This window comes from Delphinus delphis, chromosome 8 (assembly GCF_949987515.2).
Source record: "Delphinus delphis chromosome 8, mDelDel1.2, whole genome shotgun sequence".
Lineage (NCBI taxonomy): Eukaryota > Metazoa > Chordata > Mammalia > Artiodactyla > Delphinidae > Delphinus > Delphinus delphis.
The window spans coordinates 104,365,770-104,379,346 of NC_082690.1; the positions used below are offsets into that span (position 1 = coordinate 104,365,770).

A 13,577-nucleotide genomic window follows, 5' to 3' on the forward strand; every position below is an offset into this window, starting at 1 on the left:
TCACGGGGAGGGCCCGCAGATACGGAGATGTGATTGAACGGCCGAACGAGCCAAAGAGATGCTTGGAATCTCGTTGGCGCTAGAGCCGGTAGGGCAGCGCGGTTACAGCCCACCCGCGCAGGCCCCGCCCCTCCCGCAGACGCTCCTCGCGCTGGTCCCGCTGGCCCGCACTCCGGGAGGATTGAGTTGCAGTTTGGGTGCTGTTGGTGTTTCGCGGCTCAGCACATTCCCCCTCTCCCTCTAGTCGCCCCGATATTAATAGCCCTGTTTCGGCCCATCCAGCTGGCTTGGAGCCCCTCCCCATGCTCTAGTGTCTCCCTTCATCACCCCAGAAAACATTCAAAACAGCTCGGCGCCTCGGTGTTTCTGACTGTGAAATGGGAATAGTGCTCCCTGTTTCCCACCAGCGCGACGCAGGAAAAGGGTCATGAGGCCCAAAAGGTAGCTTCTAGAGCAGTCTGCAGCCAGACTATTATCGTCATCTTCGTTGTACATGTGAGGAAACAGACTCAGAGAGGCCCCGTGGCTTTCGCAAGAGTCACACAGCGCCCAAGCTGCGGAGCCGGAACGCGAACCCCGGATCTCCGTCACGGGGTACATCCCAGTGCCCCCAAATTCTGCAGTCTCCTAGCCTCAGGGCAACCTGCTGCCTGGTCCCGACCCGAGTGGCCTCGCCCCCATCCGGCCCCTCCCTTCTCTCCCATATTTAGCAGGAATCCGATCCGGGGCTGGGCCGGGTGCTACTTAACGCGGCCCCCGTGTTCTGGAGCGCGCCGAACGGAGCGGAGCCAGGAGCCCGAGCGAGATGATGATGGTTATGCAGCCCGAGGGTCTGGGGACCGGGGAGGGGCCCTTCGCGGGCGGCGGCGGCAGGGGCGGCGAGTACATGGAACAGGAGGAGGACTGGGACCGCGACCTGCTGCTGGACCCGGCCTGGGAGAAGCAGCAGCGGAAAGTGAGTGCTAGCCCATTTCCTGATGGCAAAACTGAGGCCTAAGAAGCCAGACGGTTTGTCCTTGGCATCTCAGCAGATCAGGGGCAGAGCCTGTCTTAACCCTCAGTGCCACTTCCTCGCCCAGGCTCTGACCATCAGTCCTCTGCTGTCCCCCAGGGCCCGAAGAGAGGGCTGGAGACCCTCACGAGGGGTTTAGGAGGACAAGAAGAGTTTCAGGGGTCCCCACCCCACAGGGTTCATTCCCCTGGACCCACTGCTCCACTTCTGCTAAGGAATATGGTTTGGGCAAAGCCCGGGAGATCCAAGTTCAGGGTGTGGGTGGGGTTGGGAAGAATGATCTTTGTCTCCACAACCCCACTCTCTAGTGAAATATTCCCAGACCTCACCTGCGGACTTGCAGCCAGGCAGCTAGAGGACTTGGGAGTGTGGGGAAGGGGTAACCGTCGCAGACCCCTTCCCCACCCTCTCTATGTTCTCTCCAGCATGGTGTCCGTGGTCACTCTATCCCAACTGTTAAATGAGGAAACTGGGGCTGAGGTAGGAGCCAAATCACATGCTGTCAGAAAACAGGACGCCCCGCAACCTGAGGGGTTTTGCCCGTTGCTTGCCCCACCCCCATTCTTTCCCAAGATACCCCTCCTTACCCCAGGGGCCCTAAATCTGCTGAAAAGGCCACAAGGTCGGGGAGGAGGGGAGCCCTGGGTTCCCTTTCAGGTAGGTAACCTGACTCTCTGGCCAGATAGACACTTCGTGCTGAGGCAGCACCTTGGAGAGCTGAGAGGGGCACATGGGCAGCTGCTGCCCAGGCCCAGCCTTGTAAGGCACTCGGGCCTCCCCTCCCCGATCTATTTTCACTCGCAGACTTTCCCAAGTGGAGGGGGCAGGACACCTGGGGACCCAAAAGAGAAAATGATCCAGGCTGGAGTGAGGAAACTTTGGGGAGTGTGGCAGGACAGCGGTAGGAGTGTACCACGAGGTCATTAGACCCTGCTCAGCACTTGCCAACAGTGTATGAGTCCAGGAAAGGGCAGGGGAACAGGGGTGTTTGGTGGAATTTGCAGGATCTGAGAATCCCAGAATTTAGAATCAGAGCATTTCCTCTGGGTTAGTTGATAGGAGATGACCCCAGGGGCTGGGAGGCTCAGCTGACTTGGCTAGGATGCCCGGGGTGACACGCCTCCCCCCAGGCTCCTCCTGCACCTGTCTCCAAGCAGGGCTGTGGTCCTTGGGTCCAGCAATCTCCCAGTGATGTCATCCCTGCCCCTGGCTCCAGCTGCCATCTGCTCTGCAACAACTCCTATCCCCCCCACCCACCCACCCAGGCCTCTCCCAGATCCAGGTCCACATGCCCCTCATAAGATACAGGCTAGTCTGTAACTTGCTTTCATCACTTAAAATATCAGGAGCATCCTTCCAACCCAACTTACAGCCACCCACCTCACTGACTCATTCAACGATTGCCCAGAGTAGACGCTCTGTAAATTCATCAGCACCCCCTGGAGCTGGACATTCCGGTTGTTTCTCATCTAACATTGTTTATTACAATGTAATGAACATCTCTGTGCTCAGCTTTGGTCCCGCCCCCATGCCTACTTCTCCTCCATGTCTTGAAGCCCTCCTGCCTCCCCCACCTGATAACCGAGTCCTCTTCATTCAACCTCATTGCAAACATTCATTCATTGTTTCTTAGGGAGGTCCTAGTATGTGCCAGCCACTGTTTTAGGTGCCAGCAGTTCAGCAGGGGACAAAATTAAAGACACCGCCTCAGGGAGCTTATATTCTAGCAAGGACAAATGTTTTCATCTCATCCACTTGATCCTGCCCTGTCCCACTCACTGACACCTTTCCTCCCTCACCCTGGTCTCAGTCGGCACCTCCTCACTTCTCCCTTCTGCTCTGCGAAGCCATTTGTCTCCCCTCTGCAACCAGAATGAGCTTTCTAAAACACAGTGCTGCCCCTCCCTGTCCTGTGCCTGAAAGCTTCCCTTGTTGCCCTCAAGATCAAGTTCAGACTCCCTGGCTTAGCACTCAAGATCGTGCGTGACCTGGCCTCTGCTGCCCCTCCGGCCTGCCTCTCACCACGTATACCCCAACACCCCCAGAGCAGTGCCCAGATAGCTGTAGCTCCGCAAACCTAGTAACTGTTTCTCATTGCCAAGCACTTGCCCGTGTGGCTGCCCCTGCCTGGAATGCCCTTGCCTGCCCTTCCCTGCCTGAGTAACTCCTGCTCTTCCATCACAGTTCTGATCAATTATTAACCTTCCCCAAGAGGTCCCCCACTTGATATGAAGAACTCCTCCCCTAGTCTCCCCAATACTAGTCTCTCCCAGCACTTCTCAGACCAACAGGACTCTTTGACTGTGAGTTCCTTTAGGGCAAGGAGCAAATCTCATTAAAAGTCATGTTTGTCAAATGAAAAATGCCCCTTCCTCCACCACGGAGGCCTCACCCAGTCCTGCCTTTCCTCCTGCCCTATCTCGACCCAGCACCCACTTACACAGCGGAGGGAAAGAATTCCAAATGATTTCCAGGGCCACCTCCCTGGAGTATCTGCTTTGCGGTGGCGGCGGGATGCTCTCAATTCCAGAATCCTGCAAGGTCAGGGGAAGAAGGACCTGAGACATCACTGAGTCTGAACCCTTAATTGTGCAAATGGAGAGACTGAGCCCAAGAGAGGTCAAGGGGCACATCCCAGGTCACAGAGAGTGAGTAGCTCAGCTGGGATTGGAGCCCAAGTATGGATTCCACCAAGGACTGCTGATGGCAGAATCCAGGGCCTCGAGGCTTGGTAGGTTGGTAGAAACTTGTGCACTAGGTCACTGCCATCCCCCAAAGACACGCAGCCGTATACCACCCCTCCCATCTCAGACAGAGGCTGAGGCGGCAGCACACGAGGGAGGGCAGTCTCCTCCAGAAACTGGGTCAGGCTGGGCCTGAGTGTCCAGCTGAGCCTCTACAGCCTGCAGAAAGCTCTTGCAGCCTCATGGTCTGCTTGAAGGCCAGTTCACAGCAGCCTTAAGGGATCGGTGAGCCTGAGATAATAAAAACACAGGTGCACAGTCCCTCAGAGCCATCTGTGCTTCACAGAATTTTTCAGATTTGAGGCAGTATCACCTGCACTGACTCTTGTGCCTCAGAGAGCCCCACACTTTGGCGTGTCTGCTTTACAGGTTTCTAATTCCCCCTTCAGTGCTTGTTGTGCCGGCAGTGAGGCACCCCAAGTCCAAACTGGGACCTGAATGGGCCCCAGACCCCATTTCTCCTTTTCCAGGAGAATTAAATCTCAGAGAGGGAAAGGGGCTGGCCCCAGATGCACAGCAAGTCAGTGGCTGAGCCGGTACTTGAATCCAGGGCCTTGGGCTCTGAGATCTGCCCTGACAGAGGAGCCAGGGCGCTGTCCTTAGCACTAGGGTCTGAGCACTGTCCTCTGCCCCCAGACCTTCACTGCCTGGTGCAACTCACACCTGCGCAAGGCTGGCACCCAGATCGAGAACATCGAGGAGGATTTCCGCAATGGCCTCAAACTCATGTTGCTCCTGGAGGTCATTTCAGGTGAGGGGTGCAAATCAGTGCACAGGGACCCCAGGACACAGGGGAAAACCCAGAGAGCTGGGGGAGTAGTGGCATCAGAGTGCTGGAGGGGGATTGCTGAGGGAGGGGGAAGTTTGAGGACCATGTCTTCAGCTTCCTCTCATGACCTTTGACCCTTGACCTCTCCCCTCACACCCAGGAGAGAGGCTGCCCAGGCCAGACAAAGGCAAGATGCGCTTCCACAAGATCGCCAATGTCAACAAGGCCCTGGACTTCATTGCTAGCAAGGGGGTGAAGCTGGTGTCCATCGGTGCCGAAGGTGAGGCGGTGGCAGGAGGAGGCCTGGGCAGGGGCTGGGGGTGCGGTCCCTCATCTCAACAATGGGGATAACCGTCCGTGCCTCGCAGGAGGGACTGTCCGGAGCGAAGGTACCCAAAGTGCCAGCGCAGGACCTGGCGCCCAGCAGGTGTTCAGTGAATCATTTTGAAGGAAAATGATCGAGCACCTACCTACTGGTGCCGGCCCTGGGATGGGGACAAGGGCCAGAGGGCGGAGCAGGGGGAGGGCAGCCAAGGCCTCAAGTGCCAGGTGGAGTGTGTCTCCAACCCCCCACCCTGCAGAGATTGTCGACGGGAACCTGAAGATGACCCTGGGCATGATCTGGACCATCATCCTTCGCTTCGCCATCCAGGACATCTCCGTGGAAGGTGAGCGGCAAGGAGGCAGGTAGGGTGAGAGGGCTGGCCCAAAGCCCTCCCCAACCAACACTCACCCCCGTCCCCGCCCAGAAACCTCGGCCAAGGAGGGCTTGCTCCTGTGGTGTCAGCGGAAGACAGCGCCATACCGCAACGTCAATGTGCAGAACTTCCACACCAGGTCCGTCTGCCCATCAGCATGTGGGGCCTCAGCCGGGCTCTGGGCCCTGGCATAAGCCACAGGGCAGGAGAGGTCACAGCCAACTTCCTGCAACAGTGTCTGAAAAATAGGAGGACTCGGTCAATGTTGAATCGAATCCAGGAGGGCAAGGGGGAAATTCCTGGAGGAGGGAGCACAGGAGACATCGCGGGAAGGGTGTTCCAGCCAGAGGGAACCTTGTGAGCAAAGACCTGGAGACCAAAAACATCTAGAAATTGGTGTAGCTTAAGCACAAGGATGTGAAGGAACCATGATGAGCTTGGAGGAAACGGTCCCAGGTTGGCAATCAAGGGCCTTAAATGCCAAGCCAAGGAGTTTGGACTTTACTCCATTTTACAGATGAGGCCGTTATGATAGGGGTGCTCCTGGGACGAGGGTAGGACAGGGCTGCAGCTTGAACCCAGGCCTGACGCCCACACCCCCGTTCTCTCTGTGCAGCTGGAAGGATGGCCTGGCCCTCTGTGCTCTCATCCACCGGCACCGCCCCGACCTCATTGACTACGCCAAACTGCGCAAGGTAGGCCTCCGCCACCCGCAGCCCCGACTCCCCAGTCTCTGCCCTCAGCTGACCTTTCACCTCTCCCCCCCACCCCGCACACCATCTAGGATGACCCCATCGGCAACCTGAACACTGCCTTCGAGGTGGCAGAGAAGTACCTGGACATCCCCAAGATGTTGGATGCAGAAGGTGAGAGTAAGCCTCGCCTGGGCGAGGACTCCCCTTACGCACCAGTCGGCACGGTCCTACCTCCACACCTTTGTCCCTGCTCCTCCCTCCTCCTGCAATGCTCTGCCCTCACCCTGCTCCCTGGGCAGAATCCTCCCTGCCAACAGGCCCCCTTCTCCAGGAGCCCGTGTCCGGTCCCCATCCCTCTCCACCCAGTGGAACCAGGCTCTGCCGCCTCTGCCTCATGTAATGGCTCCATCTTCTACCCCATATCCCAGTAACCTGGGTCACCTGGCGGCATGACGGTCACCCATCCTGGGAGCTGCTCTCCGGTGGGTCCTGCCTCTTGTCCCTGGGCCCGTAAAGGCGTTAGTCAGTTGAACCAGCAAACATTTTCTTTGCACCTACTGTGCCTGGTACCCTGGATGTGAACTTAGGAGAAAGACAGACAGGCAGACAGACCAAGGTATGGGATGGTTAGAGACACCAGGCAGTGCGGACTGGCGCCTCATCAGGGCTACAGTGTCTGCTCACTCACCCACACCCTCATGCTCTCCTCACCCCACAGCGGGGGAGGTTGCTAGGCCCTGGGGCGGTCCGAGAGGACTCCAGGGAAGAGCTGGGTTTGGAGCACCAGGCAGCTGGTGGCCATGACTAGATGTCTGTGCACCCTACCGTCCCGAGGGAACTCTCTGCCTGGGTGGGGACAGGAGCCCACTCCCCACCCCTGGCTTCGGCCAGTCGACACCTCGCTGCCATCCCGCAGACATCGTGAACACCCCAAAGCCCGATGAGAAGGCCGTCATGACCTACGTTTCCTGCTTCTACCACGCCTTCGCGGGGGCGGAGCAGGTAGGGGCTCAGCTGCTGCTGCCTGGGCTGGGCGTGTGGGCCCAGGGGCCCAAGCTTGGCGGCATCTCCACGTTTGGAGGTGCCAGGCCCCATGTGGGTGGGAGTGCCACTGTCCCAGCCGCACATACTCGATCCTTGGGGGAGCTCAGGCGCAGAGGCTTCTGGCCTGGGAGCCCATCCTTACCCTACAAGATGTGCCCCCTCATCCTCTCCTCTGTTGCATGGGCCCAGGTTTGAAGGGTTTACAGAGGGAGGCTGGGTCGGGGGTGTCTGTGGCAGCTTGCTCTAACGCCAGCCCTTCCGCCCACTCCCACCACAGGCAGAGACAGCCGCCAACAGGATCTGCAAGGTGCTGGCCGTGAACCAGGAGAACGAGAAGCTGATGGAGGAGTACGAGAAGCTGGCCAGTGAGGTGAGGCTGGGGCTGAGAGGACCTCCCCCTCTCCCCTACCTGTGCTCTCCCAACCCAGCTGAGCCCTGGACTGGACCTGCAGAGCCTACCTCTCCTCAGAGTAGCCGTGGCCTCTCCCAGCCTCCTCCTGCCATCTCTACCCATCCCCGGCCCCCTTCCGCCCACCCAGGCTCCTGTCATCCACTCATCATCCATCCAGTTACTCGTTCATTTCTCCATTCACTCATCTTTAGGCAGTCTCCTGGCCCTTTGTGCTTTGCCGACCTACACTGGTCCCTGGACTCAGAAGTTAACCGTCCTGCTCCTGCCCTGACGAGCGGGGACCCCCACTCTGCTTGAGGCCCGGCCTTCAGGCCACAGCTTGGGTGTGGGTGGAGAGGGGTGGGCGAGGTGAGCAGGCCCACTCAGCGCTCTCTGCTCTGCCCCTGCCTGGCCCTGCAGCTGCTGGAATGGATCCGCCGCACCGTGCCGTGGCTGGAGAACCGCATGGGCGAGCCCAGCAAGAACACCATGCAGCGCAAGCTGGAGGACTTCCGGGACTACCGGCGCCTGCACAAGCCGCCCCGCGTGCAGGAGAAGTGCCAGCTGGAGATCAACTTCAACACATTGCAAACCAAGCTGCGGCTGAGCCACCGGCCCGCCTTCATGCCATCTGAGGGCAAGCTGGTCTCGGTGAGCCAGGCCAGGGGAGGTGGTGACCCCGGCCCTGCCCACATCCTCCGGGTGACCTTGGACTCTCTGTCCCCGTCTGTATAACGGGTGAACTGTGATGGCGGGCACCTCTGCCTGCCCCATAGGACATAGCCAACGCATGGCGGGGGCTGGAGCAAGCGGAGAAGGGCTATGAGGACTGGCTGCTCTCGGAGATCCGGCGCCTGGAGCGGCTGCAGCACCTGGCAGAGAAGTTCCAGCAGAAGGCCTCCCTGCATGAAGCCTGGACCCGGGGTAGGTACCTCTGGGGCCTGATTCTGTCCTGGTGTTCTGCAAGGAAGCTGGAGATCTGTTTTCTAGTCCCACCCTGACTTGCTGTGCAGTCAAGTCACTGCCCCTTTTGGGGCCACAGTTTCTTTATCTGTAAACTCAGGCCCCTAACTTTCTCCTGGCTCTGGTCTTCTGTAGGTCTACTCTGATTAATTTGTCATTTAGTACTTTATTTGTGTATGTGGCAGGTATCCAAAGGTGAGTCCCCCCACTAACATCACTTACATTATACCCAAAGTATACTGATGCCAAAATATTGCATGAATCAAATATATCACTGGGTGCAAACATTCTCTCTGTATTCTATCAAGGATTTTAATCCTATAACTGAATGAGTCCTGCTGAAAAAAATAATGAACGCTAATAATGGATTATGGACATATTGGATAGCAGTGGTTTGACAGAATAATTCCTTAAATATATGGCCATTTATGTGATCCTGACAGGTCTTTGAACTTCTAAACCTCAGTTACCTTCTCTGCAAAATGCAGAGGCACTCAATAAATGGTTGCTACTGCAATTACTGTGACTGTGGTCTTATCTGCATAATTATGGTAACTGTCATTCTCAAAGCACTTTTACATTCATTATTCATTCATCTAACAAATATTCATAGAGGGTCTACCAAGTGCCGGGCACTGGGTAAGCAAAGGAAAATGGATCAAGGGCTCACTGGGTTCACAGAGTCATTGGAAAGCACTTTGCGATCGAATAATACCAAAAGTGTACCAAGGGCCACCCCAAATCGTGCAGGGTCAAGGGACCCTGACATCACTCACAGGCCATGCCCTGGAACAGGAGCTTCACTTAACTTTATCATACTAGTGTCTCAGAGCAAACCCCGAGGGTAGGCTGGGCAGGTGTGATCACCTACATTTCACAGATGAGGACCCTCCATGGTCACACAGCCCGGCTTGGACCCCCTGCTCCTGTCGCAGCTGCTGCTTGGTGACCTGAGCCGGGCCTCTCTCCGAGCAGGGAAGGAGGAGATGCTGAGCCAGCGGGACTATGAGTCGGCTTCGCTGCAGGAGGTGCGGGCGTTGCTGCGGCGCCACGAGGCCTTTGAGAGCGACCTGGCGGCGCACCAGGACCGCGTGGAGCACGTCGCTGCGCTGGCCCAGGAGCTCAAGTAGGCGCGGATTGCTGCGGGGCAGCCCGGGGTGACCACGCCCCTACCTGGCCCCACCCCCTCTCCCCGCTCCCGTAGCCCTCCAGACCTTTTGCTTTCCCTGGTTTGGTAACCCTGCCTTGGCACCCATGTCCTTCCCCGTCACCACTTACTCTGCCCTCCTCCTGTAACCCTCTCCCCGTCTCCGGAGCTCGCTCTGCTACCCACGTTCTTCCCACACTGGCGCTCGACCTGCCCCCAAACCTGGCGGCTCCCTTCAGCTTCAGGCAGGCCCAATCCTCACCAGCAGCCTGGGCCTTGTGCCACCTCTTAGAAACCGGCCCCCGAAACTCCAGGCCCTGCCCCTCCACCCAAGCTCCTCCAGGGACTGGAGCTGAGGACTCCCTTCTCCCGGGAATGCGCTGGGAAGTCCCTGCGCTAGGAAAGCCCCGCTTTGCCCCCACCTCCCCTGGCTCCCTTATGCCTTCACCACCACTATGCCCAGGTTCCAGCCCCTGGAGGGCAGTCAGGAAGAAATCTGGGCTGGAGTCTGGCCCCAAAGTTGCCCCCCTTCCCGCCCCCAGTGAGCTAGACTACCACGAGGCGGCCTCGGTGAACAGCCGCTGCCAGGCCATCTGCGACCAGTGGGACAACCTGGGCACGTTGACCCAGAAGAGGCGGGATGCGCTAGAGGTGAGGCTGGGGGCCAGGGAGGTGGAGGCTGGACACTGGAGGAGGTGAGAGGGCCTGCTGGGCAGGCTGCTGACTGGCCATCCCTGTGGCCCCTAGCGGATGGAGAAGCTCCTAGAGACCATCGACCAGCTGCAGCTGGAGTTTGCCAGGCGGGTAGCACCCTTCAACAACTGGCTGGATGGCGCTGTGGAGGACCTGCAGGACGTGTGGCTGGTGCACTCGGTGGAGGAGACCCAGGTGGGCGCAGGGGTTCCAGGTGTGGGGTGGTTGGAGGGGATGACAGGGAAGCGGCCTGTTTCTGTCAGCCACCCCTTTGGGCTCCTGGGAAATGGGGGGCCAGAGAAAAACACCAGTTCCCGAGTGCTGGGAGACGGAAGGCCTGGGTTCTGGCCCCACTGGATGGCCCGGAGCACGCTGCTGCCCTTTGTTGCTGCGGGAAGTGGGGGCGCTGGTTGATGCTTCCTGCCTGCCCTCCCCAGAGCCTGGTGACAGCACACGAGCAGTTCAAAGCAACATTGCCCGAGGCCGACCGAGAGAGGGGAGCCATCCTGGGCATCCAGGGTGAGATCCAGAAGATCTGCCAAACATATGGGCTGCGGCCCAGCTCTGCCAACCCCTACATCGCCCTCAGCCCGCAGGACATCAACACCAAGTGGGACACGGTCAGTGCCGCCTGTGGCCTTTCCCTGCCTCCCCCCGCTCAGATGCATTCTAACCACCCTGATCTGTAAAATGGCCGTAACAGCAGCATTTTCCTGTGAGGTGTGATTTTTTCTTTCTTTTTTTTTGGCTGTGGTAGGTCTTCGTTGCTGCACGCGGGCTTTCTCTAGTTGCAGCGAGCAGGGGCTGCTCTTCGTTGTGGTGCACAGGCTTCTCATTGAGGCGGCTTCTCTTGTTGTGGAGCGCGGGCTCTAGGCACGCGGGCTTCAGTAGTTGTGGCACATGGGCTCTAGAGCGCAGGCTCAGTAGCTGTGGTGCACATGGGCTTAGTTGCTCCGCGGCATGTGTGATCTTCCCAGACCAGGGCTCGAACCCGTGCCCCTTGCATCGGCAGGCGGATTCTTAACCACTACGCCACCAGGGAAGCCCCTGGCAGGCCTGATTGAAGCAGACTTAGATCTGGTGTGTGGACATCCTTTATAAAACAATCTAAGTTCATTAAGAATGATGTCATGGGCCCCATTTTGCAGACAAGGAAACGAGCCTAGAGAGGCTGAGTGCTCAGAGCTTGGCCCCCAGAGAGCCCTGAGGCCTTGGCTCAGAGCAGCGGGAGCAGTGTGAGGGGCTGGAGCCCATCTCCCACTCCCAGAGCTGCCCCTGGCACAACCAGCCTCCCTCCCAGGTCCGAAAGCTGGTACCAAGCCGTGACCAGACGCTGCAGGAGGAGCTGACAAGGCAACAGGTGAACGAGAGGCTCCGGCGGCAGTTTGCAGCCCAGGCCAATGCCGTTGGGCCCTGGATCCAGGGGAAGGTGGAGGTAAGGCTGGGATCATGGAGCCAGCCCGGGAGAGTAGGGCCAAGGCTGGGCCACTGGGAGCTGGGAGCCCTCATTCTGCCCGGCACCCCCTGCAGGAAGTGGGGCGCCTGGCAGCGGGAATGGCCGGCTCTCTGGAGGAGCAGATGGCGGGGCTGCGGCAGCAGGAGCAGAACATCATCAACTACAAGAGCAACATCGACCAACTGGAGGGTGACCACCAGCTGCTGCAGGAGAACCTGGTGTTCGACAATAAGCACACCGTCTACAGCATGGAGGTGGGATCATACCCGCTCAGGACAGAGGGGAGGCGGCACTGGCTGGGGAAGCCTGGGGCGGCCACAGCTGGACACAGCACATCTGCCCCAGGGGTTCCCCAGTTCAGCGTGGCCAGGTCCCCCAAAGTACTTGTGGGGATACTGAGACCCAGTGAGTGAAAGTGACCTGGCCAGTCACAGAGCAGTCTAAACCCAGGCCTGGATTGGCCATGGCTGGTTGATCAATACATAATACATAATAAATCATCAAACTTTAAGGCACGAAGGGCCACTGGACGTCACTCTGTGGAACCTCCAGATGGGGACAGAGGCCCAGCAAGGGGGAGGACTTGCCCAGGGTCAATACAGTGGATTGGGGGTGGAGCCAGACCTAGTGGACAGGCACTGGCCACCCACTGACCCAGCCTGTTTTCTGCTTTCCCAGCACATCCGTGTGGGCTGGGAGCAGCTGCTCACCTCCATTGCCCGCACCATCAACGAGGTGGAGAACCAGATACTGACCCGAGATGCCAAGGGCCTGAGCCAGGAGCAACTCAACGAGTTCCGGGCATCCTTCAACCACTTTGACCGGGTCAGCAGGGGCTTAGCCCTGTGCGGTGGTGGACTTAGGGGCAGCGGGGGGGCGGGTGTTGGGGACTGAGCCTGACATCTGCTCCCTCACTACAGAAGCGGAATGGCATGATGGAGCCCGACGACTTCCGGGCCTGCCTCATCTCCATGGGCTACGACCTGGTGAGTGTCCCCCAGCCGCGTCCCAGCCGTCCCACCTGTGCCTGTGTCCCTCCCACCTCACACACGACCTCATTTCCTCCTCACCCACCCGCTGGGGCTGGGGAGAATTACCCCATTTCACACAGGGGCTACCAAAGGCTCAGAGAGGTAAATTAACTTGCCCAAAGACACTAGATTTGGACCTTGTTCTGTGTGACTCCAAAGCCTGAGCTTGCAACGTTTCTACATCACAGAAACAGCACTACAGAGGCCCAGGAAAAGGTCAGGACCGACGGGCAGCAGGAAGCACTGCCGCGGGCAGGAAGCAGAGCACAGCCTACAGAAAGGATTTCCCAGACCTAGAGCTAAGGCTGCAGCGGATGGTCTATGGAGAAAGGGGGCACCTTGTCACTGGAGCTGTCAGGCCAGGGGGACACTGGGAGCCCTCCTGGCTTAAGCACCCCCGGGCACGGTGCCCGGCCTCTAACCCTGCAGGGGGAAGTGGAGTTTGCTCGAATCATGACCATGGTGGACCCCAACGCAGCCGGGGTCGTGACCTTCCAGGCCTTCATCGACTTCATGACCCGAGAGACAGCCGAGACCGACACGGCTGAGCAGGTTGTGGCCTCGTTCAAGATCCTGGCGGGAGACAAGGTGAGTCCCTGGTGGTGCAGGGGGCTGGCGGGCGGGGGCAGGGAACAGGACCTGTGGGCCCTCAATCCCTCTTCTTCCCCAGAACTACATCACACCTGAGGAACTGCGGCAGGAACTCCCAGCTGAGCAGGCCGAGTACTGCATCCGCCGCATGGCGCCCTACAAGGGGGCCGGGGCTCCAGCCGGAGCCCTGGACTATGTGGCCTTCTCCAGCGCCCTCTACGGGGAGAGTGACCTCTGACCTCGACCCCTGAGGTTCTCTATGCAAGTCCAGAGAGAGGATGCTTCCTCCGGCTGATCCCATCCATCCCTCGGAGCAAGGGCCCTAGAGAATGACCGGCCAAGT

The 13,577-nt window shown here is 58.8% G+C and overlaps 1 protein-coding gene across 2 annotated transcripts; it reads left to right on the top strand.

Moving 5' to 3' along the window:
* The first annotated feature begins 805 nt into the window (after positions 1 to 805).
* Positions 806 to 13,549, top strand: ACTN3 (actinin alpha 3). 2 transcript variants are annotated; one of them, XM_060017531.1, is made up of 21 exons: positions 806 to 955; positions 4,393 to 4,507; positions 4,686 to 4,805; positions 5,107 to 5,193; positions 5,275 to 5,362; positions 5,840 to 5,918; positions 6,008 to 6,089; positions 6,835 to 6,920; positions 7,240 to 7,332; positions 7,774 to 8,004; positions 8,130 to 8,277; positions 9,292 to 9,442; positions 10,006 to 10,114; positions 10,211 to 10,351; positions 10,594 to 10,776; positions 11,457 to 11,591; positions 11,687 to 11,866; positions 12,291 to 12,437; positions 12,533 to 12,598; positions 13,073 to 13,231; positions 13,314 to 13,549. In XM_060017531.1, exons 1-21 carry the CDS (start codon positions 806 to 808, stop codon positions 13,470 to 13,472), a joined length of 2,709 nt encoding a protein of 902 aa, XP_059873514.1. In that variant the 3' UTR covers positions 13,473 to 13,549. The 2 variants fall into 2 exon arrangements, with proteins under 2 accessions (XP_059873514.1, XP_059873515.1); XM_060017532.1 differs by having other exon boundaries at positions 863 to 955; positions 12,533 to 12,609; positions 13,069 to 13,231.
* The last annotated feature ends 28 nt before the right edge of the window (positions 13,550 to 13,577 follow it).